We start from the raw sequence: 24,299 nt of genomic DNA, 5'->3' as shown, positions 1-24,299 counted from the left end.
TGGCTGCCTTGCCTGTGATCTTTTCCTTCTGAGCATGTCTTCTGTGTGTTAGATTGTGAAAGCCTCTGCTAATGGATTCCATTTTTCCACTTGGCAGCACTGCCTTGGTGTGCTGATGAGGCAACTGAAGGCAGAACTGTGACTCCATTCCACTGTCATTTCCTGGCCCTCACAAGGTTCCTAACAGGGAACTTTACTGTTATCTCAATGCCTACTGATACCTTTTCTTTCAAAAATTACATTTACTTATAAACTTGTGTGTGTGTGTGTGTGTGTGCGTGTACACATGTGGTGTCAAAGGACAACCTGTAGGAATTGATTCTCAGGTCCTCTCAGGCTCCATGGCAAACCCTTTTACCCACTGAACCATCTCACTTCCCCACTGATACATTTCCCATGACACCACATAAAGGAATGGGACAATCTGAAATCATTGGTGAGATATTGTTTTGTTACTACGTCGCTACACTCCTCCCACACCATACTCATCTGTAACACAAAAAATAAAAGGCCCACAGACTGATATTGGGGTTCAAGCTTCAAGCTGAAGTTCAGAAAAGCAAAGTAGCCAGCCACTAGCTCTTACCTTTACCTCAGGTGAATGGGCTGATTCTGCCGCCTCCTACTGAATACTGAAGACCCTGCTTCTATCATTTATAACACCTCTAGTACTGGGATTAAAAGCATGTGATCCATTACTCTTTTAGACTGATTCAATTTCATGTATCCCTGGGTGGCCTTGAACTCAGATCTACCTACCTCTTAATCCCGAGTCCTAGGATTAAAGGTATGTACCACCAACTCCTAGCTTCTGGCTGCTGGGATTAAAGGTGTGACATCTATTCAGTACATATAGTGCTGTTAAATATGGACCTCATGGAAAAGTCTTTAGAACATATTTGAATCCTGCTCTTCTTTTCTTCTGAGGCAGCCATCAGACCATCATCTCACAGTTAGTTCCTGGAACAGTTTTCTGGTTTCGGTGAGACATACTTGCCTAATCTCAAACTCACTGACAACTGTTCAACTTTTGAATTTCCCAGAGTTCAGTGGAGTGCTTCTGATCAGAGTCCAAGCTCTCTGTGTAGACCCAGAAAGGAAGGAATGTAGCAGGAGTGCTCTTCTTCACATACAGCCCGAGCCTTCACCCTCTCACTGCCCTCTTGCCTGCTTTTCCCCACCATCTGAGTTTTGCTTCTTTAAGATCAGGAATTTTCCAGATCTAGGAGATTCTTATTCTGTGTAATCTTCTAGAGCTACTGAAATGGTCATGTGAGGATGCTCAGTAGATAGCACCTGTAAGCTCAATCGCTCCTTCTCTGGCATCTTCCTTCTTGAAATCAGCGCCGCTGCCACACTCTGACCTCCTTTCTACCTGTCCTTTCCCAGGAAGACAACACACTTCATCCTTGTAAAGATGAATTCCAGTCGTCACCTCTTGCATTTCTTCATCTCATAATTCTATCTCAAGACCAATGTGTCTAAAACATAACTTCCCACGCTTGATCTTTCTAAGTGTGTACACAGATTAGTAGAAATCTGCATAGTATCAAGAGTTGACAAGTCTCAAGTGATAGGTAAGATTCTTTGATGGCAATGGAGTGATAAGTGGTAGGTAGACACATTTGAAGCAAATGCCACATGGCCTCAGTCTCACCTTACTCTCCTGTCACTGACCTTGCAATAACCATTTTAGCAAAAGTGAGAACAGGGATTATTCTGTTGCTTTTTAAATTGAAACAGTTTTTTCATATAATTTATTCTGATTATGGTTCCCCTCTGTCACTTTCACCCACTTCCCCAAATCTACATCCTTTCTTGCTCTCTTATTAGAAAACAGTAAGAAAATAATTGTAAAATAAAATAAAATAAAAACAAACCTGAATAGGACAAAACAAATGAACAGAAAAAAAAAAAAAAAAAAAAAAAAACAGAGTACCTGAAGAATTTTCAGGATATCAGGGATAGGAATGACTCACTAGGAAAACAAACAATCTGACTTTGATGGGTTTTTTTAATGATTCTGCCAGCCACCATACACAGTGTTGTTTTAGCCAATACTGCACAGCTTTGTGACAGTAACATCTGACCAGAAAATAAACTGCACAGATTTCATGTACGGAAAGTACCTTCTCTGCCTAAGCGTCTGCCCTGATCCTGCATTGACAGGTAAAACCAGTGACAAGAATGAGGTCCTATATGTGTGTCCCTAAGCATAAATGTCCATAGAATAATATTAGTGTCTAGATCGTATTTACTGACATACTGTTTGTAACAAAACTTTCATGGTTTGACAGAACCAATTTCAGGCAAAAAATTAATATAATGGGCTATCATCTCCTTAGATGAGGTCATTCCAGTCCTGGATGAGTAGATCCACTCACATTACTGTGACTCCTTGCCCAAATCTGTATTGCTTATTTTGGTTTCCTTAATTTTTATTGGACACACACACATGTCAGAGGACAACTCTTGGGAGTTGGTTCTTGTAAGCCTGGGGATTGATCTCAGGTCATCTTCCACACAAGTGCCACTACCTATTAAGCTATCTCTTTCAGCCCTTACTTTGGCTATCTTGAGACAGGATCTTACTATAGCTCATGATGGCCTCAAGCTCATGACCTTCCTGCCTCAGCCTTCTAAGTATGGAAACTTTCAGTGTGCCTCCCACACCTGGCTCAAATAATGCTTTTAAAGGATGACTTAAGCTAGGCATAACATGTGAGTGTTCCCCGAAGTAGTCTTTACATTTTGTGTTAACTTCACAAAGAATCATCTTGATAATGGGTGAGGAAAACTGGAAAGGAGACCCACACAGGCATGCTCCAGCACCTGTTACCTGCTGCTGTTCAACTGTGCTTGCTTGCTTGCTTACCATGAAAGAGAAAGGCTTCACTACCTTATCTGAACAAGCCACATACTCCTCCAGAGGCTCTTCCCCAATTTCACTGTGAATTCATGACTCTTACTTGAAGGCTTCTAAATTCTGCCGCTCAACTTCTTTGTTTTCCAGTTTTTCTTGGATGTGATCTAGCTTAGACTGCAGATGGCCATTTGTCTGGAGAGCTTGCTCTAGGCTCAAGGCCAGTTTCCTGTTGTCCTCTCTGGTTATATCTAGAGACTTCTGGAGTGGCTCCATCTGAAAGGGAGAAGAGCACCTGTCAGTTCATGGCAGTCAGTACAACAGTTTTTGCTCCTTCCACTTTCTCTGTAAGTGGCATGGAAATGATCAGTTGGAACTAGAAACAAATTCTCTAGGTAAAATATATAATACACACACAGAAAATTACAACCATCATTGCTTAAGAGACTCTCAGAAGGCAATTCCCCCGGAGATCTAAGAGCACTGGAAAATAGAGCTAGCTTACATTGTCTTGATTTTCAAGAGTTTAACCAGTTAAATTAGTCTCACTGATTCTATCCCCGTCTGGTCTCATTCTCTAGGAGGTAAAAAACTGGCAACTATTCCTTGTATATTCTTCCCAAACCAGGCTTATTTGAGGGCTATTGTAATGGCTCAGTAGGGGAAGTCACCTGCCACCCAGCTAACCATCTTGAGTTCAATCACTTGTACCTACAAGAGGGGATGGATTCCCACAAGCTGCCATATGACCTCTGCACATGGCACATGTGTGCTGGCCTCCAAATAAGTAAACATCAAAAGGTTTATTCAGGTTTGATATATATAATGCATGTTTGTATGGATATATCCATACACATGACATGCACATGTCAGCTCATTAAGTCATCATCTAGCTGTGAGATTATAGGTTGTTTTCTAAGACATTTAACTCCTGAAATAACCCGTGCATTGGTAAATGAAAATAATGTGGACAATGAAAAACAAATAAAAGTTATGATTCATTACCTATTTCCTATTCATAAATGTTACTGTCCAAGACTCTTAACTGAATGAAAAGGAACTTTCTCTATTTCATTTCAATTTTCTAAAATAGTAATGTCACAACAAAACTGAGCAGTTCAGTGTGGCCAGCTCTGACAGCTGGCCTCTACCTCGCTGTTGTGCTGGGCCTCCACAATCAGCAACCTGGCCTGCCACTGGTCCACCTCTGCTTCCAGCTTCTGTACTCTTTGTTGATTTAGAGACCTGAAAATAGAAAGCATAAGAAATGATTGTAAGGAAGGATACAGGAATGATGACGCTACTTGAAAGTACCAGGACACCTTTCTCTTAGAAGCTCAGATAGCATTAGTAGTAGTACCTACACCTGCTAAAAATATCAGAAAATTGATGAGTAACAATTGTTCCTTCATCTTCAGGGCAAAAAAGAAAGGCCCGAAAGGCTATAAAAATCTTGTTCCATGTGTGACTCACTTCGGGCTTAATCATTGGGGTATGAATCCACATTTTTGACTGACTTCTGGGAGGGCAATTTACCCAATGCTTTACCAGTTGGGTAAGGTTTGGCCCGCTGTTGAAATTTTTGCTTCTAAATAGCTACTTTGAAATGTATTGTGACAAGTAAACTATTTTACATGCTATTCTCTTGCCTTTTTAAAAATTTAAGGTAGTATATTATAATATGCAAAAAATAAAGATAAGCACAGTAAAGAAAATACAATTCACTTGTTTTCTCATAACATAGAAGCAATATGAACCAGTAATATACATAATACATTCCAGAGGCACCATCAGCCTCAGGCAATTTTTGTAATTTTTTAATTATTGATTTTCATTTTATGTAATTTTGAAACATTGATGTCCACTAATAAAGCAAAGCTACAGTTAATTCTCAAGATGATTAACCTAAAATCATTATTAATCTTCAAATAATAAAGTAATAAATTAATAAGTTGCTTAGCTTCAAGTTTGATGGGGGGGCAGGTGAGGGATTGAGTCTGGGCTCTAGCACATGCTCCACAAGTGTTCAGTCACTGAGCATGCTCTCTAGATCTCTAGCCCGACTTAGTTTTCTTGACATTATTCTGTAGAGCCAAGGACAGAATTGGGATTAAGTGGTGCAGAAAGTAGCAAGGTTAAAATAGTCCATGAAGTTCAAGGACATGCTTTCCTTCATGCCACTTGGACTTTTTAGAAAGCTTTTTAAGTGCAGGGTTATATCCCCTAACCTGCTAATTCTTTAAATACCATTCTAATAGTTTTTCAAATTAATGACAATAAAGAGGCTTCATGTCCTTCCTAGCCATAGCAGAAACATAAATGTGGTACCTTTCCTTTTTGAGGCCTGCGATCTCTGAATCCCTCCGCCCGAGCTCTATCTGGACTTTCTCCAGAGCTCCCTGCATCTTACTATGAGAAGCCAACACATTTTCCAGCATGATTGTGACTTTGCAGTTGTCTTCTTTAGCCTCTGCTAACTGCCGCTGAAAGTTTCCCACCTAAAAGAAAATGAGACAAGATAGAAAAGTATATTTCACTTTTGGTTCTTAAGTTATTCTGCTTTCAGAAAAAGAGAAACAGACCCTACAGTCTGTGGGAAATGTGGCAGCCTCCTGTCTGCTGCCACAGAGCAGCTCACAATTACGTGGACATACTGGGCCAACAACTTCTTTGATTCAGAGGCAATCTTGGTAAGTATGCTCAGCTGTCTTCTGATGGGCTCAGAAAAGGAGATATTAGTGAAATTATCTGAGGATAAAGACTAGGGGAGAAAGCAGAAGCTGCTAAAGAATGATGTGTCCCTCTTCAAAGGCATAACACTTATCACTGGCTGTCAAGAAGTTTGTGATGGGCCAGCAAAAAATGGTTCAGAGTATAGAGCACTGGCCAGTAAGCCTGATGACATGAGTTCCCTCTCTGGGACCTATATGATGGAAGGAGAGAACTAACTCCTGCAATTTCCCTCTGACCTCTACAGTGCGCCCACATACATCCACATAAAAACAAATTGTATATGATATATATATATATATATATATATATGTATGTATGTATTCACACATAAGAATAACAATTCTGTCATTTGTAGTAACATGGATGGAAGTGGCAGACATTAGACTGAACTAATTCAGGCACAGAAAGATACATATCATATATGGTCACTTAAATGTGGAAGTTAAAACCCTGACCTCAAAGAAGTAGAAAATAGTGTCTGCTAGACTTAGGAAAGGCGGTGGAGGATGGACACAGGGTGGCTACAGTGGTGCCACTGGATAGGAGGCAACCTCCTAATGCCTTTTAAAGTCAGTAAGACAACATAGCTACCAAGAATTAGTTGAATGTTTCACATATAAACAATATAAGTAGCTAGCAAGGGATTTATGGAGTGTTCCTAACACAAAAGAATGATACATTTGAGGTGACAGGTATGCTGAGTATTCTGGTATGATTCAAGTTGTATAGATGCATTAAAATGCCATATAATATCTAATAAACACACAATTACAATGTATGAATGCCAAAGTCTAAAAAAGCTGTTTGGGAGAGGACTTCTGCTCCTGCTAAGTCTCACAGGAGCACAGGAACATCAAGGAGAAGCAGCACTGTGGTGTCATATGACTCTACACACAAAGAGGAGGCTTGACAGAATGCAGACTGCCTGTAATTCTAGCCCCAGGTCAGGGATGACAAGGAACTAAGATAGACACTCTCAGACGAACCTGGGCTACATGTTAAAAATCCACAGGAATTAGATAAGTAAACACCCACAGAAGGTGATTACCCCCCAAATCAGACAGAATGTAACAGAAAACAATCAGACTTTTTCTTGTAGTCATAGTTCATCATTATGGAAAAATTTTAAACAATGTTAGCCCTTCCTTGATCACAGTTCCCCTTTTCATGGGTGAAAAAGGAAGTTAGGGGATGTGGCTGCCAGGCTTCTCATGGCCCCTGTTGGAAAGGGCGTTCAGAGAGGACACCTTGCCTTCTTGCTTTCCCTGTCCTCCAGAGTTTCCAGGTCTCCTCTCAACTTCTGGCTCTCTTTCAAGGCAGCATCTCGACACTTCACAGCTTGGGCCAGCTCCTCCTCATTTTTCCCAAGAATGGATTTCATCTTGGAAGGAAAAAAGAAATAATGCATAACTTTCTAAAACACAACCAATCATTGATTGTAACAAGGCACCAAAATTTAGAGAACAAACATGAATAATTAAACATGCTTATCCACTTAAATAAACACCCTAAGGGTTTACTTATGTAACTAAATTCAGTGAAAATACATACACACAAGAGTAAGACAATGGAGCTAAAAGTTTTACAACTTTTGAAAATACAAACAATTCTAGACTAAGATAGACATAAGAAGCTTCCTTGGTAAGTCCTGGCAAATGAGAAAAGTCAGAAGAACAGAAATAAAGATAGAAAGAGGAGTGGACTCACAGGGATTAAGAGGACAGGGGTTAAGTGCAGGAAACAGAATACTGACAACCAAAAAGAAGCAAGCAGCACAGGCCTTCAGTCTGACATCCTGGTTAGCATAGGGGAATCAGAAGCACTGTCCAAATGGGAAGCCAGCAGAGCAGGCCTGTACCGAAGCACAGGACAAGCCTCTGACCCACTGAGACCTCTGCTGTGATAGTGACTGTCTCTATTTTGCTACTCCCCATCAGAATACATTCTAAGAATGGAGCTGTTCACCGGGAACTTTGAGTGCTTGTGAGATTACTCTAAGAAAACAGACAAAAGTCTCTAGTGACCTCAGTTTCTTCAAAATTTGGAAGTATTCTTGGAATGTGATTTGTGAGATCATTTTCTTCATTATAGACGACTTATTTGTTTATATACCTCTATGAAAAAACATGTTTTTACCATGTGTGGTTTGTCTTTGTGATTCAACACCATACCATGTAATTCTTAACCCTCAGAGTATAAACCATCTGATGTTCTGACTAAAGTTGGCTATTGGATGAGACTTTAATCTGTCTTATTTTTAGGCCCTTCTCTCCCCGCTTCAGGCCACTAACTAGAGTGGTAAACAGCTCCTCAAACCTCAGAGTGTCTTGACTATGAGCCATTTAGAGAGGGAAACTATTGGTTAAGATTGTGCTACCCTCTTCCCCCACCCAGGGCCTAATAAAAGGACCAATCAGAAGCCAAGGGACCTGGAGAGGAGTTCAAGTAACAGGAGGCTCTCCCCGCCCCCAAGGCAGTGAAGGGTACAGTGAATGACAGTGTTGAGTGCTGGGACCTTAGCCCATCACTTGAGCATGAATGAAGTCTCATAGCCCTGAGCTTGATGTCAAGGTGGACGCATCCTTTAGAGTCATTCGTCTGAGGTGGGGGTTCCCTGATGGTAATACCAACTGCTCTGTGGAGTCCTGCACTTCTTCAGCCTCACCCTTCTAGCTGCGGTGTTACGAGGGCGTCCAATAAGATAAGTCTTATAAAATATATAGATTTATGATAATTGAGACTGAGCTAACAGATGAGAATCCTAGTCATTGGCCAAGCAGCTTTGTACCTAATACAAGTCTCTCTGTGCATTAACTGGGGCCCTACCTCAGGCAGGCAGCTGGCATAGAGCACACATGTGACGGTGGGGCTCGGTGGCTTTTGGTGTAAAGATTTATCGTAACACTGCGGGTTAACCCTGAATAGGGTTTTGAAAGCAGGAAAGCGGTCCTTATGCAGATCTTAGTGCTTTGCTAGCCTGCCACACTCTAAAACTCACTCAGCAGTCTTCCTTTGGCTGCAACACTAGCAACCTAAGGACAGATGAACTAGAGTCTTTAGGGTATAGGGAAATCTGCTGGGACAGGATTCAAAGCATGGACTCTGGTACACAGGGGATGGGCAGTCCTAAAGTGAAGACAACTCTGATACCAATGCAGCCTGACGGGTCCTGGTTCAGCACTGTTCACAATGCTGAACAGTGTTAGAAATGAAAAACTCAAATAAAAACCACCAAAGAAAGCATAAGCCATAGGTTTGATCAAACAACTGAAAGAATATTAGTGGGCTAGATAGAGAACTCAGTGGGTAAGAACACCTGCCATGCAAGCATGAGGACCAGAGTTTCAATTCCATTATCTATGTGAAAGTCAGGCATGGTTATATATGCCTGTAGCTCCAGCCCTGGTGGGGAGAAGCAAGCATGCTAGCCAACTGGCATAGCTGAAAGGGAGAGCTTCAGGTTCAGACAGAGGCCTTGCCTAATGGGAATAGAATAGAGAGTATAGAGGAAGATGCTCCATGTACTTCTCTGACTTCTGCATGTACATATATGGGCATACATATGTCCCCATACATGTACACACACACACACACACACACACACACACACACACACACACACACTATACCACACATGCAATGTACAACACAACAAAAGAAAAAACAATATTGATGATGGAAGGTGAATAAATACTGCATCTGGATACCAGTAAGGAAAACAAGCATGATCACAACTTTCAAAAGCTCTTGGGACATCATCACAAGATCAAATGTAAGAATCTATTGGATTAAAAGAAGGAGCTGGAATAAAAACTAACAGCATAGAAAATCTATTAAAAAATTCTAGCTGATCCAATGAAGAGTCATGGGGCACATCGACCACATAGTAGGGCAGGCCCCATGCACAGGATTAGCTGTTCAACACAAGGTTAACTCTATGTTTTTTTTTTTTTTTTTTTGAGGGGGGATGCGTTTCATTTACCTTTGTTTTGAGAATTTTTTGTCTTATTGATTTTTTTAACTTTCATTTTTTGTACTTTTTTTGAAGTTAGAGAGAAGGAATATAAAGTTGAGTAGGTATAACGGTGTAGAGGGTCTAGGAGAAGTTGGGGAGGGTAAAACATGGTTAAAATATATTGTATGAAATAAAATTTTTACTTAAAAGGAAAAAAGTATCCTGGGATTTTCCCCAAATTAAAGATGATAAAAATAAAACTTATAGCTGAAATCTTCGTGTGTGTGTGTGTGTGTGTGTGTGTGTGTGTGTGTGTGTGTGTGTGTGTATGTGTGTATCTCCAGGGAACAACCTTCTCATGACATACTATAGTTTATATATCAAAAGTATAAGACAAAGAATATTAAAAGTTGCAAATCAAAACACCAATTCATTTACAGAGGTAAATATACAGTCAGACCTCTCAAAGCCCTAAAGCCCTGGAAAGCATGAAATGAGAAATTTCAGGACTTGAAAAGTATGTAACTGCCAACCAAGACTGCTATATCCGATAAAGCTGTATTTTAAAATTGGTGAAGGAAATAAAGATATTCCAAGACAAGATCAAAGTAAAACAGTTCGTGTCCACCAAGTCAGCAATGCAAATAATATCTAAAGGAATCCTAAACATAGGGAATTTGAAAAAAGTCTCAATCACAACAGCACAGGAAAAAATAAGTTCTGCATGAGGAATAAACAAAAATGAAGTAAAACAGAATCAACCATGTCTAAATCAATAAGCCAGCAATACCCTAAGATGAAAAAGGAACAAAAGAATAAACAATAATTAAACCAACTAGAAAAACAATCAACAAAATCATAGTAATCAGTAAGCCTCTCAAAAATAAACAAAAAATAATTGCAAGTCATGTTCACTCTACAGTTAAAATGTGTGACCCAGCTGATTGAATAAAAAATTAGATGCAAGTGCTTGTTGTAAATAAGAAACATATCTACTAGGAAACACACAGACTCAAAGTAAACAATGGAAATCAATGCACCAAGCAAATAAAAGAGAAAATAAACTGGTGTAGCTCTTCATATATAAAGTAGACTTCAAGTCAAAATAGAAGAAAGAAGGTCTGGAGGTATTAATACAGGAAGCAGGCCATCGAGAAGATATAACAATTATAAATATACATGCACCAAACATTGAAATGATTTTATAAAACAAACATTACTGAACATAGAGGAACAGACAGGTCCAGACTTTAATATCTCACTTTGATCAATATATAGATCATGTAGACTGAGATGAAAAGAGAAATCAGAGTTAAAATGAACCACAGACCTCACACACTGAAAAGACACATACAGAACATTCCCGTCATCAGCAGTGTAGTGCATGTTCATCTCGGCAGTTGGTGCATGGCTTTTATTGGAGATATGTGTACACATGTCCATTAGTTCCAGATAGGAAATCAATGGAAACCAAAGCAATTACTCTACCTAAGTCCAACTTGGAATCACTGAGTTTAGCTGGCTTACAGGAACATAGGTGAGGTATTACTTTAAAGTGTAGGGATGATTATAACTGTATTGAATCAGCACCAGAGTTCTGTCTTCAGTTAATCTTCAACCTCCCATGAACTCTAGTCTAGAACCTTTCCAAGATCACATGCAGTTGGGAAGCAGAAAGGAGTAGTGGCTGTGTTAGCAGGTATGAGTCTTCCAACCCTCCCTGCCTCTTCTACTGGACAACAGTAATAGTTCCATCATCATGGGCACCAGCTGTCCCTGTACTTTTCTGCTTGTTTCATTGGTATGACTGCCAAGGAAAGGTATCTTTGTTCCAGGATGGGGATAGGATAGTCACGTTACGTGCCAAGGAAAGATCTTTACTATAACAGAATCCTTTGCAACCCACTCCAAAATCAGTAACATTTGAGGTGATAATACAAGTCTTAACAGAATATCAAAATAATTTTTGTATTTTAATATATCACACTATAATAAAACTAGAAATCAATAGCCAGTGACACTATGAAAACTCCAAATATATTTGAGATTGAACAGTCACCCTTTAATAACCAATGGGCCATTAAAGAAACTAGGGAGGAAATATTTTTAAACCCAATAATCAAATGCAGACAACCTATCTAAGTAAGGATAGAATGAAGGCAGTTTTTATCGTAAATGTACAGTGTGAGTACTAACGGTAAGAAATCAGAGTGCTCACAAATTAATGACACACTCAAAATAAAAATGAGCCAAGCCCAGAAGCAACAGATGAAAAGAAATAATAAATGAATTAAATGGAACACTAAAATAAAACAACAATGCAAAGAATCAATGAAACAGTTAATTCTTGGGAGATGATAAAATGTACAAACCCTTAATCAAAATCCAAAATTATTAAAATAAGGAGTTAAAAGGGAGACATTGCAAAAAATACTAAGGACCATTAGGGAATATTTGGGAAATTTACATTTCAAAAAGCTGAATAAAGAAATTATGGATAAGGCAGGTGATGGTGACGAATTCTTTTAATCTTAGCACTTGGGAGGCAGAGACAAGTGGGTCTCTGTGAGTTCAAAGACAGCCTGGTCTACAAAGTGAGTTCCAGGATAGCCAGGTCTACACAGAGAAATCCTGTCTTAAAAACAACAACAAAAATAAATAAACTAGGTATAAACAAATGGACAACCTTCGAGACACATATAAATTAATTCAAGATGACATGAAAAATTAAATAGATCTCTAATGAACAAGGAGACTGAAGCAGTAATACAGATTCTCCCAACAAAGAGAAATACACAAGGGAAGGAATGCCAAAATCTACTACATCTTTAAGAAGAAATATCAGTGCTCTTCAAATTACTCCACAGAACAAAAATGGAAGGAGCAATACCATTCTACAATGCCAGTATTACCGTCATTCAAAACTGGCTAAGAATCACCAAAAACTGGGCATGGTGGCCCATGCCCTTAATCTCAGCACTTATGAGGCAGAGGCTCTGTGAACTTGAGGCCAGCCTGTTCTACATAACAACAGACTGTCTCAAAAAGTAGTCAAAAAACCTAACATAACAAAAAAGCAAAGGGATACACCAATTTCCCTGATAACACAGATTCAGAAGTTCTTAATAAAACACTTGCAAATCAAATTCAGTAAGACATGAAAAATCCCATACACTAAAATGAAGTTGGTTTCTACTACAGGGTTACAAGAATGGTTAAACATACATAATCAATAAATGGAACACAGTACACAGACCTAGAGACAGACATTACATGATCATTCAAATAGATGGAGTAAAGGCCTTGGACATGGTTCAATATTCCTACATGATCAAACTACTGAAAAGCTAGGTATAGAAAGAATATATATCAACATATCATATAAGTTTGTAGTGAATATTACATTAAATGAGGGAAATGGTATAATTTCTTGAAAAATAATGACATAAAAGTGAACACACTCCATTCTTATTTAAGATGGTGTTTGAAGTTTTAGCTAGAGTAATAATCAAGAGAAGAAAATAAAAGAGATACAAATAGGAAAGGAAGCAGTCAAATAATTCCTGCTTACAGATGATATGATCAATCCTATGACATAATTAACCTTCATTTTTAACTTGGCTGAATTTAGTTTTGGGGCTGGGGAGACTAAAGAATCCCTTGGACTTAGCTGGCTACCTTGCCTATCCATGAACTCTCAGTCTCATGAAATTCTCTCTCGAAGACTATGATGGGGAAAGATTAAGGAAGATACCAGACATCAATATCTCTGGTCTCTACATGCATGTGCACAAACAGGTGCAGGAGCTTGCCACACATGCACTTCTGCAAACACACACACACACACACACACACACACACACACACACACACACACACACACACACACACACACCACTTATATAGCTTGGGCATATCTTTGAGGGTGTTAGGAGGGAAATTGGCTGAGGGAAGATCCACCCTGAATATGAACAGCACAACCCTAAGGGCTAGTGAGCTAGACTGCATGAAAAAGAATGGACCAGCATCAACAGCTCTCTGCTTCCTGGTCTCCCAGGACTCCTCGCTGTGTCCTGCTGTGAGGACTCAGCCACACCTTCCCTACCAGAAGAAACTTTCCCTGACCCTCTGCACCAAAACAAAACCTTTATTTTAGCAGCTGCTTCTTAACAGCAATGAGAGAAACTAATAAAGGTCCTCTACACTAAAGACCATAAAGATCCCACCAGAAAACTTTCAGATCTTACAGCCATCTACATGATACCTGGACACAGAACTGACTTTCCTATGTGTCAATAATAAACACACTCCCTGAGGAAAAAAAAATCAGGAAAAAAAGTCCTATTTAGAATAGTTTAAAAATAATACCTAGGAATAAATGTAACCAAGGAAGAAAGACTTCAAAAATGAAAACTTAAACTAAGGAAAGAAACTGAGCTGGGTGCAGTGGTCCATGCCTGCAATCCCAGTACACAGAGGCAGAGACTAGCAGATCTCTGTGAGTTCAAGATCAGTCTGGTCTGCATAGTTCCAGGCCAGCCAGGGCTACCTGGCTAAGACCATACCCCCCCCCACACAAAGTCAATCAATCAATAAAATTAAAAGGTTACATTTTTAAAAAGAACTAGAAGAATACACTAGAAGACAGAAAAGTTGTCATGCTCAAGATCAATATTATAAAAACAGTTATCTAATCAAAGGCAATCTACAGATTCCTGTGATATTTATCCATCAGCATTCTAAGGCATTTTCCATAGAACTAGAAAACACAATATAAAATTCATATGTAATCCCCGAGATCCCAGATAGCAAGGTAGTACTGAAGAAAATAAAGATACCCAGAGGTATCTCGATACCTCTTTACAAATTATACTACAGAGCTACAGTAAAATAAATTGCATGCTGGTGTCACAAAAACAGATACAGATCAATGAAACAAAAGAAGATCAAGAAATTAACACAAATAATCACCTGATTTTTGACAAAGGTGACAGAAACATACATTGATGAAAATACGAGAGTCTTCAACCAATGAAGCTAGGATGATTTACAAATGCTGAAGAACGAAAGTAGATCCAAACCAGTCCATTGGTACAGAGACCAATTCAAAGGGCTTTAGTTTAAAACTAAAACTTTGGAACCGCTAGAGGAAAACATGGGGGAAAGCACATCAAGACAGCTGACTCCTTGTGGCTGATGAGGACATGGATCCTAGAGAGAAACCACCACTGCCATTTTCATCAATCAGAATAGTTTCCTTTGCATTGTAAATACTTATCTCACAAGTGTAGACCTCAGCTCTCATCAAGAAATACTATTTTTAAAGTAGATAGAGACCACTACAGAAACCCACATCTGGTGGTAACAATTGACTGTGGGGTGCCAATCCCGATTGATACACCTATAACACAACTTCTATACCTAATGCCCTGGGAACATCACAGAAGACACAGAAGGACCCCAAGAGCCACATATAGTACCTTCTATATGACACTGAACCTGAACAATGTGGTCACCTGAAGAAGAATTGCACAATGACAATACCAGTCGACATGCCAAAGTGTATGGGGGGGGTAATCTCACTTCAACCACTCCTAAACAAAGAGGGGGGCAATTTGTGGCTACTGAGGAGGAGAGAATTGGTCTTCTCAAGAGAAGAACCCCCTGAAAAGTTATGTAATCCTAAGCAGTCAGTCCTAAACACATGTACATACAAGCAACACTAAATGGACTCAGAAAGCTGTGTCTATGGAAGAATATGTAATAATGATAATTAAAGAGGTCATGAATTTGGGAGGAAGTGGTAGTGGAGGCATGGGAAGAGTCAGAAGGAGACAGAGAAGGGACAAAACAATGTCAGCAGTACTCGGTACAAATTTTCAAAACTAAAGCACACACACAGCATGGGAATAGAGCTGGTAAAAGTACTTTGTAACAAGCCTTTGAGTTGTGTGAGACCCTAGGTAGGACCTGCATGGTAGAAGAGACCCACTCCTGTAATTTGTCCTCTGACCTTCATATGTGTATCATGGCAAATGCACTCTCCCCCCTTCTGCCCCACACAATAAATCCGGATGATAAAAAGATATAGCCACAGGCAAGAACTTTATGAACAGGGCTCACTCTAATAGCTCAGAAATAATCCCAAGAATTGACAAATGGAGCTGTAAGGAATTACAGCATGCTTTTCTGTACAGGAAAGGAACTGTCACTGGAGTGATGAAGTGACAGCACACAAAATGAGAGAAAATCCTTGCCAACTATAGCAATGACAGGGGTTAATATTTAGAATTTGTAAGAGATTCAAAACAATTAAAAAAGAAAATGCTAAACCATTTGGTCAATATATAGACAAATTTAATGAACATACAGTTCTCAAAAAAGAAAATAAAAATGGCAATAAGTATGTGAAAAACTGTTCAACACCCTCAGTCATCAGAGAAAGGCAAGCTGAAGCTTCCTTAAGAATGTATCAGCCCAGTCAGAATGGCCATCACCAAGAGAAAATGGCAGCAAGCAGTAGGTGAGGATGCAGCAACATGGTGCCCTTTCATACTGCTAGTGGCAATGAAAGCTTGTACACTCACTATGGAAAGCAGCATGGATGTTCTGAAAAAAATGAATCCTGCTCTACCACTCCTGTGCAGCAGGCTTTTTCTTTTGGGCCACCAAGCTGCTCCCAAAACATGACACAGAGACTTACTCTTCATTTTGAATGCTTGGCCTTAGCTTAGGCTTGTTTCTTCCTAGCTCTTATAACTTAACCTGTTTCTCTTCATCTACATTTTGCCTCACTGATTTTTACCTTTTTGTATATCTCATATTGCTGCTGCCTCATGTCTGGCTGGCATGTCCCAACTTTCTCCCTCATTCTCTCCTTCTCTCTCGAGTCTGGATTTCACCTCCAACTTATTCTCTCTGCCCACCAGCCCTACCTATTCTTTCTTTGCCTAGCTATTGTCTGTTCAGCTCTTTATTAGACCAATCAGGTGTCTTAGGCAGGCAAGCTGAAACAGCAACATATCTTTACATAGTTAACAAATGTAGCACATCTTTATATCATTAACAAAGGCAGCATAAAAATATAACATACCTTCACATAGTTAAATTAATATTCCACAGCATAAACAAATATAACACATTTTTGCCCAGTTAAACTAAAACTCTACAACACTCCTGAGTGTATACATGAAGGAATCTAAGAAAACCACAGAGATACCTATACATCCACAATACTGAAGCAGTATTCACAATAGCAAAGATGTGTAACCAGCCCATGTCCTATAACAGATGAAAGGGTAAAGGAAATGTGGTATATATGCATATGCATTGTTATTCAGCCATAAAAATGGAATTGCACTATTAGTCATAAAACAGATGGGAGTGGATATCATCATATTAAATGAAATAAGCTACACTGAGAAAGGAAAATATTACATTTCCTGTTATATGTGAAATTTAAACTTAAATACATGTAAAATTAATTTATAAATAGTAGTATATGGAAGGAAGGGGTCTAAAAATGGGAAAGTGGAAGAAGGAAGGATAAGACAGAAGAGAAAAAGCATAAATGTATAACTGATATAATAAAATTCAAAAAGTATAAATACTAGAATTTTTAAGTATGAGAGTTTTCATATATCTGCATAAAAAATTCAGTTAAACATACAATTTTACATGCTACTCTTTCTAAAACTTTCTCAAAATAACTGTAGGTTCCCATAATGTTACAAAATAGTACAAAGAATGTCCCCCTGTTCAACACAGTACACTGTCACATGGCTACCACCCAGGTTACAGAATTCAACTGGCTTCTTTTCTTTTCTTTTTTTTTCATTTATTTATTCATTTATTTTTACAGGATCCCATAGTTAAAAGCCTTTAAATTTTTAGGACATAAATTTTGGAGTTTTACATAGACTTTGGATTTTAAGATACTGGGTATTTTTAAAGTGTTTAAACTTGTAAGACTATGGCACTTTTAAAGTTTGTAAGATGTTTTAATTTGTGATGTCTTTATTAATGTGTGATCTTACAGATGAACAAGAAAGGAAAGGTTGTAGCTTAACAGTGATGTGTTTATGTGTCAAGTTGACAAGGAATTAGTTATCTAGCTAATTTTATGTCAACTTGGCACATGCTATAGTTATCTGAGCGAAGGAAACCTTTATTGAGAAAATGCCTCCATAAGATTGAGCTATAAGCAAGCCTATAAGGCATTTTCTTAACTAGTAATTGATGAGGAGGGTCCAGCTCATTGTGAGTGGTGCCATCCCTGCACTGTTGGTCCTGGGTTCTATAAGAAAGCAGGCTGAGCAAGTCCTGGGGAGCAAGCCAGTAATCTGTATCAACTGGCTTATTTTCAACCTTCATTTATGTGTGGGGGGGGCAGGGGTGGGTGGGTGCATACAGAGTTCTGTGTGTGTGTGTGTGTGTGTGTGTGTGGGTGCATACAGAGTTCTGTGTGGTTTGATCCTACGTGAGCAACTGGATAAGCTGCCTGCAGAGCTCTTCCACCAGAATTAACACCTATATTTGCTCCCTCTAATCCCAGCCTTTCCTTGACATACACTCATCTGCTGCCTTTCTGCTTCTTTCCTTTTAAAAATGGTGAACATCTTCCTAGGGCAACACTTTTATTGTAGTAATTCATATAATTCTTTCTACAATTCTTTACTAAAGTGTAAGTGATACACAGCAAGTTGCATAAACATAAAGTGTACAAACTGATAGCTTCTGGCATTAGCAAACACCCTTAACCCACTACAAAAACTGAATATTTCTAATAGATATTTGGTAGTACTTCACTCTGGTTTTATTTGTATTTCTCTATTTCACTAGCAAAAATATTTACTGAGAATATAGAAATAAATCTCCTTTGGAAACTAGGGTATGGTAGTTGTTTTTAAATATCAAGCAAAAGTTGAGGTTCTAACACATTTTCTCTAAAAATATTTCCAAATGTTCAATATATTGGAACTTAAAAGATTAATATATCTGTTTTAATAGCAATCTTTAGTCAAAGCATTTCAATTCAAATTTTATGATTATGCATAAATTTTGAATTTTGGAATATCAATTTGATTTGGAAAATTCAGTTGTTATCAAACCAACTTTCCTATGACTCAAACAAAATTCTGTGGCAGTCAGTTTTTATTACGGTGAAATATCAAATTTCCCTGTTACTCTAGTCAAACAGGTTTCTAGATTGATACTCATTCTAAATTATTAAGTAAATCTGAAATTTCCCTAAGATTCAATGTATGTTCATTACTTACCGAATCTCGTTTAAGAAAAGTTGATGAGTCCTCACTTAGGAAGGGTCTTGAGGCAAGAATGTCTATTTTGCCTTCCAGCCTTCCCTCCATGGTTTTAATAGCATTTAAAAGAGTCTTTAGAGAGATTCTGGAGTCTTTAATCTCCTGAGACATTCTCATAGAAGGCAAGGTAGGTGCAAAGCTCACTCGGCGTACTGAATTTGGAATGACATTGGGCAAGGCAACTGCTTGAGCTCTTTCCTTAGTATTACTGACATAAATTCTCGAGCCATCAAGGGATTTAGAAGACATGGGCCTCTCTGGAGATCTCCTTCTTCTTGGAGGCATCACCAGTTACAGGTTCCAGAATTAAGTAAACCTAAGACTTATGTTTCAAGGAGTACCCACTTTTAGTAAGGCAAATGGCAGAATGTTCCAGAAGAAACTGGAAAATGTATTCCTTGGCTGAAAGAATGAAAAGATCACACCGTTCTCTATGACCCAATGAAGAAACAGGCTGTAGCCCGAGCTTCCTCAGAAGAGTCTAAAGAGGGCCTCTTTAGAACTTTGTGACCTCACCATGCATCAATAAAGTCAGCTGGTTAGAACCCCATGGGGATTCCATTTGAAGACATTCTAGTACTATGGTTTCTGGGAGTATATGTACACAAACACCATAGACACAGAGCTTTCCATGTATACTAAGAGTTAAAGACATTTACAATGATCTAATTTACATATATAGTAGACTTGTAATCACTGAACTGAGTTACTTTAAGTAAAATATTCATTTTCTATATTTACTAAGCAGTTTCTATATTTTGCTTTTAACTTTACTCTTTTATAGAAATGTTATGTGACCTACAACAGATGTCAGCCTTTACAGGCACATGCTGACAAGGAAACCTCTCCACTATCATACCTCTTTCAGGTGAGCTTCTGTCTGTTGCAGATATGCCTTGCTGACACTCAGTTCTGAGTTTGCCTACAATTCAAAAAACAACGATACTTGTTCCTCACATTTGCAAAAAAAAAAAAAAAAAAAGTTAAGGTTTGAATTAAAAACAAAGCTAGAGATTTTAGAACCCATGAACGTATTTCATAGCAATGCTTCTATGAGTGATCATGGAACAACCTATTTTCTTCTGAAAGACATAGCTTTCTATTCTGCAACAAATTTCAATGAATGCTATATTCAAAAACACCTAGCATATTGAACAGTCTAATTTTGTGGAAGACATCTTTATGAATTCCCCTTCTGTCTCACCAGAAGCTTAAACTGAATTAAGAGAAAGCATTCATCTTCCTAGGATTATTTGGGGAGGTGGGAAGAAAGGCACCAAGCAATGCCTTAAAAACTGCAGCACTGTAACAGCACCTGATTGCAATCCACTTTCTGCAGACATATCATACCTGAGCATGTTTGACCTGTAAAACCTTGTTGAGTTTGTGCAGATGGTCATTCTGCAACTTGGTTTCAGTAAATGAATGGAGCTGTTCTTCTAACTGTTTAATTTTTGTCTATAAGAAAAACAGAACAATAATGAGTAAACCTAATCTCTGATGGAAAGAAGATGTCATAAATTTAAAAAAATTAGAGGACACTTGAAACTTGAAAAAAAAAAAACCCACACTTTCCTAATCGTGCAAACAATTCTGTCTTAAATCATTGCTATGAGCAGGCTTATGTTTTGCTCAAAGAAAACTAGAAAAGTTGAACAGGTAGAATTCTTACATGTTAAGCTGTATTTGAAAATTAACTCCTAAACCCAGGTAAAGTGGTACATACCTGTTATCTTCAGTCCTTAGGAGCCAGAGGCAGAAGGATTACTGTGAGTTCTTAAATCAAATGACTATTTTATGGAATAAAAACAATTTATACTCCTTCCTTAGGACTCATTGTATTGTAGCTACTGAGAAACAATGAAATCCCTGAAATTTACTGGTAGCATACTGTCATCAAAGGTACTTCATCTTTTGAGTTTCTCATTTGGCAGAAATTCTTACTCAGAATATTTAAAATTGTAAAGAATACAGAAGCACTGGCCAGAAGCAAATGAACACTGCTTCCTCAGGTCTGGAAATTTCATGAGACTTAAAACCACTCTATGACCAGCTTATTGGTAAATCTGGGGACATCAGCATTTTAGGCCATGGTCAGGTGCTCATACTATTTCAATTGCTCTGAATATATACTACATATAACATATAATTTTTTATATGTTATATGTGCATGTATGTATGTATGTATGTATGTATGTATGTATGTATGTATGTATATGGCCACCTATAGCTCTAATACTGTTAATACTATATAAATTGAGACAGCCAAAAATTAAGAGCTCTGTTTTAACCTGTTTACACTGTAACATAAATATCCATTCATTATATTTCCTAGATTTTTTAATATGTATTGTAAAATTGAAATAAACTAGGACATATCTATAGTGGTAGTTCATTTATAATTTGAAATGAGCTTTGGAGTTAGAAATAGCCAATTTTTTGATTCCAGTTTGGTTTGTGGCACTGAAAACTGAAGCCAGGACCATTCCGTAAGCGTAACTCATATCAACAACCTTTCAGTTTGCCTCCTTCCAGCTCTGTGCCTCATCTTGTCTGCTACCTTTAATATGAGGGAAGGATGAATGATGATGTTCGGCAAACCTATAGTGAGATTACTTAACATGTCAGGGGTCCAGTCCTAAGCTTAAGTGGGCCTCATTTCACACTGTTTAGTCCAGTTATCCTCATCTATGGCATCTTTCATTATTGTTGAGAGAGGATCATATAGCCCAGGCTGACCTCATCATTCTCCTACCTCTTCCCCATTGAGTGCTTGGATTAGAGGTGTACTCCATCATGCCTGGATTCAACTGGGGAGCTTTACAAAGTATTAGGTCTAGGACGTAAATTCTGATTTAATTGCTTTTGTTGGTATTACAGTCAGAGAATTTTTCTTATGTATTATGAAAAAAATTAACCATGCAGAAAACTTGAAAGATCTTTCTGTGAATACGAATCTGACTACCACCCTAGGTTCTACCTTTATTTATTTATTTATTTATTTATTTATTTATTTATCTTATCACATATTTTATGGGTCCTCCAATCTACTTTTTGTAATTGGATGTATTTCAAAAGAATAGTAAATATACATTTCCTACTGCTAGGATTTTTTTTTTAAATCCCATCTGATTCTAATGTGTATCTAAGACTTAGAACTCACAATTAGTGCTTAGTGTTTCCAATGGGATTGGTCTAAGTCAGGCTCAGCAACATCAGTAGCAAGCTTCCTGGTGTGTGGGTATCATGGGGACAAAACAAAAGCTTAGTACCTTCATAGTCACTCACATCCCATCACACTACTCAGTATAATAGACTCAATCCTGTGGCCTTGCAAGGCCAACCTTCAGTTGTTTTCAAAGAGTGTGCTACAAACATTTACTAGACCCACAACACCTAGGTTCTCCATCTTCTCACAAAATGGCCATGCAGAAAATGGCTGTACTAAGGCTTCAGACAGTCACAGAAGTGGTTGTGGTTTCATCATTAGACTACTGGTCTATGAACAGAAGTCATTTGGATGATAATGAAGAAATAAACTTGGGCGGGGGGGGGGGGGTTCAGAGGCTACAGAGTTAGTAAATGACAGAATTACATTTTCTTAAGTTCAACAATATTTAATCCAACAATTAACTATTTTAAACATCAGACAAAAATCTGAAGATAAATCTCATACCTGAAGTTTCCCCTTCTCATAGGCCAGTTTATTTTTACTATCAGTAATTTTTTCCAAGGCTTTTTCCACTTTCTTCTGAGCAAACTGACAAAGCAAGCACACATATTATTACCTTTGACATACAAAGTCATTAGCATTTCTCTTTTAAAAGTTATTAATACCCTTGCTATTTCTACAGAAATACTTTTACATTTACTTCCAACTTACTCTGCCTTGAAGATCTTCCCTAGACAATACATCATTTTGCTGATAGGCAACATATCCAGAGCCAGCTGATGAAGACATAAAGTCATAAGATTCCCAGAGTGTGTTGTCCTTTGTACTACATTCCTTTGTCTGTTTGTTTCTGATTTGTTAGTTAATCCTTTGTAGGCAGGTGCCAACCCAGATCTGGTGATTATAAGCTGTCTGAAGAGGACCATAAAAGTTTTTAGGGACAATGACCATACCTCTGACAGAAGAGCAGCCTTTAGTTATCACAGCTTAAAGAAACTGTCTCAGAAGTTGAAGATAAGTACCTATTGCTGACGACACCACATACTCCAGACACACAACTGGAGAGATTTGAGCTGAATCTTTGGTACTTTATGAACTTAACAAAAAAGCACTATATAAGCTACCAAGAAAGGGAAGCAATAAACAGTCATATCCATAGGTGATGCCTATGAACTATAATAACAAAAAGCATGGCAAGGTATATTAAAGGCATAATAGTGGCACCCATATCATGGTGGTAACCAACAACAGTCTATTTGATTCAAAGCCCACTAAGGGGAGGAAAATTATGCCTGGTACTTGGAACCTAGCCAGCCAACAGACCTAGAGAGGTCATGGATCTTAGAAGCATTGCCACTACTTTACTAGACAAGCGTAATTCCTAATCACATTCTCAAACTTATCCTTAGAGCCACAAATAAGAACAGTTCTCACCCTTAATAAAAGAAGCTTCTTTTTACAGTCAACAGAAACTGTCACAGAAAACTACAATTGGCTATAAGTAGAGGTCAATGGATTTGGGGGATCCCAGACACAATGGATACATCTACAACACAATTCCTACACCTTAAGGCTCAGAGAACATCACAGAATTGGGGAGTAGAAAGGTTGTAAGAGTCAGAGAACATGGTGGTCTGTTTTAGATTATGTTTCCTAGAAATGACACAGAAGCTATTCCCATAATACCTCAACAATATGGTTGCCTAAATAAGATCAGAACAATGACAGTATCAATGGAGACGTTAACTCAGAAGGGGGAAATCTCATGGAGCTCCACCCCTAAACAAAGAACTGCAGACAATGACTGCTGAGAAAGGGAGTATTACCAGAAATGAACCCCCTAATTGGTCATCCAACACATGGTAGTCAGCCCTAAAATCAAATACACACAGACACACTAAAAAATATGCAGTGGGTTATGTTTTCATATTTACGGATATATATGAAACTAATAAAGAAAAAAGAAGCCATCCATTTGAGAGGGTGTTAAGGTGGGATGGGAGGGGTTTGAGGGAGGGCACATGAAGAGGTTGGAGGGGAAGGAATGATGTAATTATATTTTAATTTTAAAAATTAATAAGAATGTTAGGTACTTATTTAAATTACTGTTTACAGGTTATTAGATAGTCCCTGTACTTTAAATAATGGAAGGACATAAATTAACATTACGCAAATAAATGAACACCTCAGATTTGTGGAGAACACAAATGAGATTAGTGTTTGCTTAGATAACCTTGGTACTATCATAAAGACTAT

The 24,299-nt window shown here is 38.2% G+C and overlaps 1 protein-coding gene across 9 annotated transcripts in view; it reads right to left on the bottom strand.

The window, feature by feature from the left end:
- Window positions 1–24,299, bottom strand: part of LOC100763560 (coiled-coil domain-containing protein 150) — a 91,922-nt gene that overhangs the window by 9,101 nt on the left and 58,522 nt on the right. For 7 of the 9 annotated variants that reach the window (XR_003481492.2, XM_027396887.2, XM_027396883.2 and 4 more), the window contains 7 exons: window positions 22,548–22,631; window positions 20,222–20,329; window positions 19,731–19,793; window positions 6,849–6,977; window positions 5,192–5,361; window positions 4,015–4,108; window positions 2,970–3,139 (listed from right to left, as the gene is read on the bottom strand). Coding sequence is in view for 8 of the 9 variants with exons in the window: in XM_027396887.2 (XP_027252688.1) it covers window positions 2,970–3,139; window positions 4,015–4,108; window positions 5,192–5,361; window positions 6,849–6,977; window positions 19,731–19,793; window positions 20,222–20,329; window positions 22,548–22,631 (818 nt within the window). In the remaining variant the exon portion in view is untranslated. Of the gene's footprint in view, window positions 1–2,969; window positions 3,140–4,014; window positions 4,109–5,191; window positions 5,362–6,848; window positions 6,978–18,829; window positions 19,629–19,730; window positions 19,794–20,221; window positions 20,330–22,547; window positions 22,632–24,299 lie in introns of those variants that run through there. The other 2 variants (XM_027396884.2, XM_027396890.2) reach the window with 2 other exon arrangements.

The sequence above is a fragment of the Cricetulus griseus genome, chromosome 2, assembly GCF_003668045.3.
Source record: "Cricetulus griseus strain 17A/GY chromosome 2, alternate assembly CriGri-PICRH-1.0, whole genome shotgun sequence".
In the NCBI taxonomy this organism is placed as follows: Eukaryota; Metazoa; Chordata; class Mammalia; order Rodentia; family Cricetidae; genus Cricetulus; species Cricetulus griseus.
The sequence above is the reverse complement of the archived record's forward strand: the minus strand, read 5'-3'. Positions and strand labels throughout refer to the sequence as shown.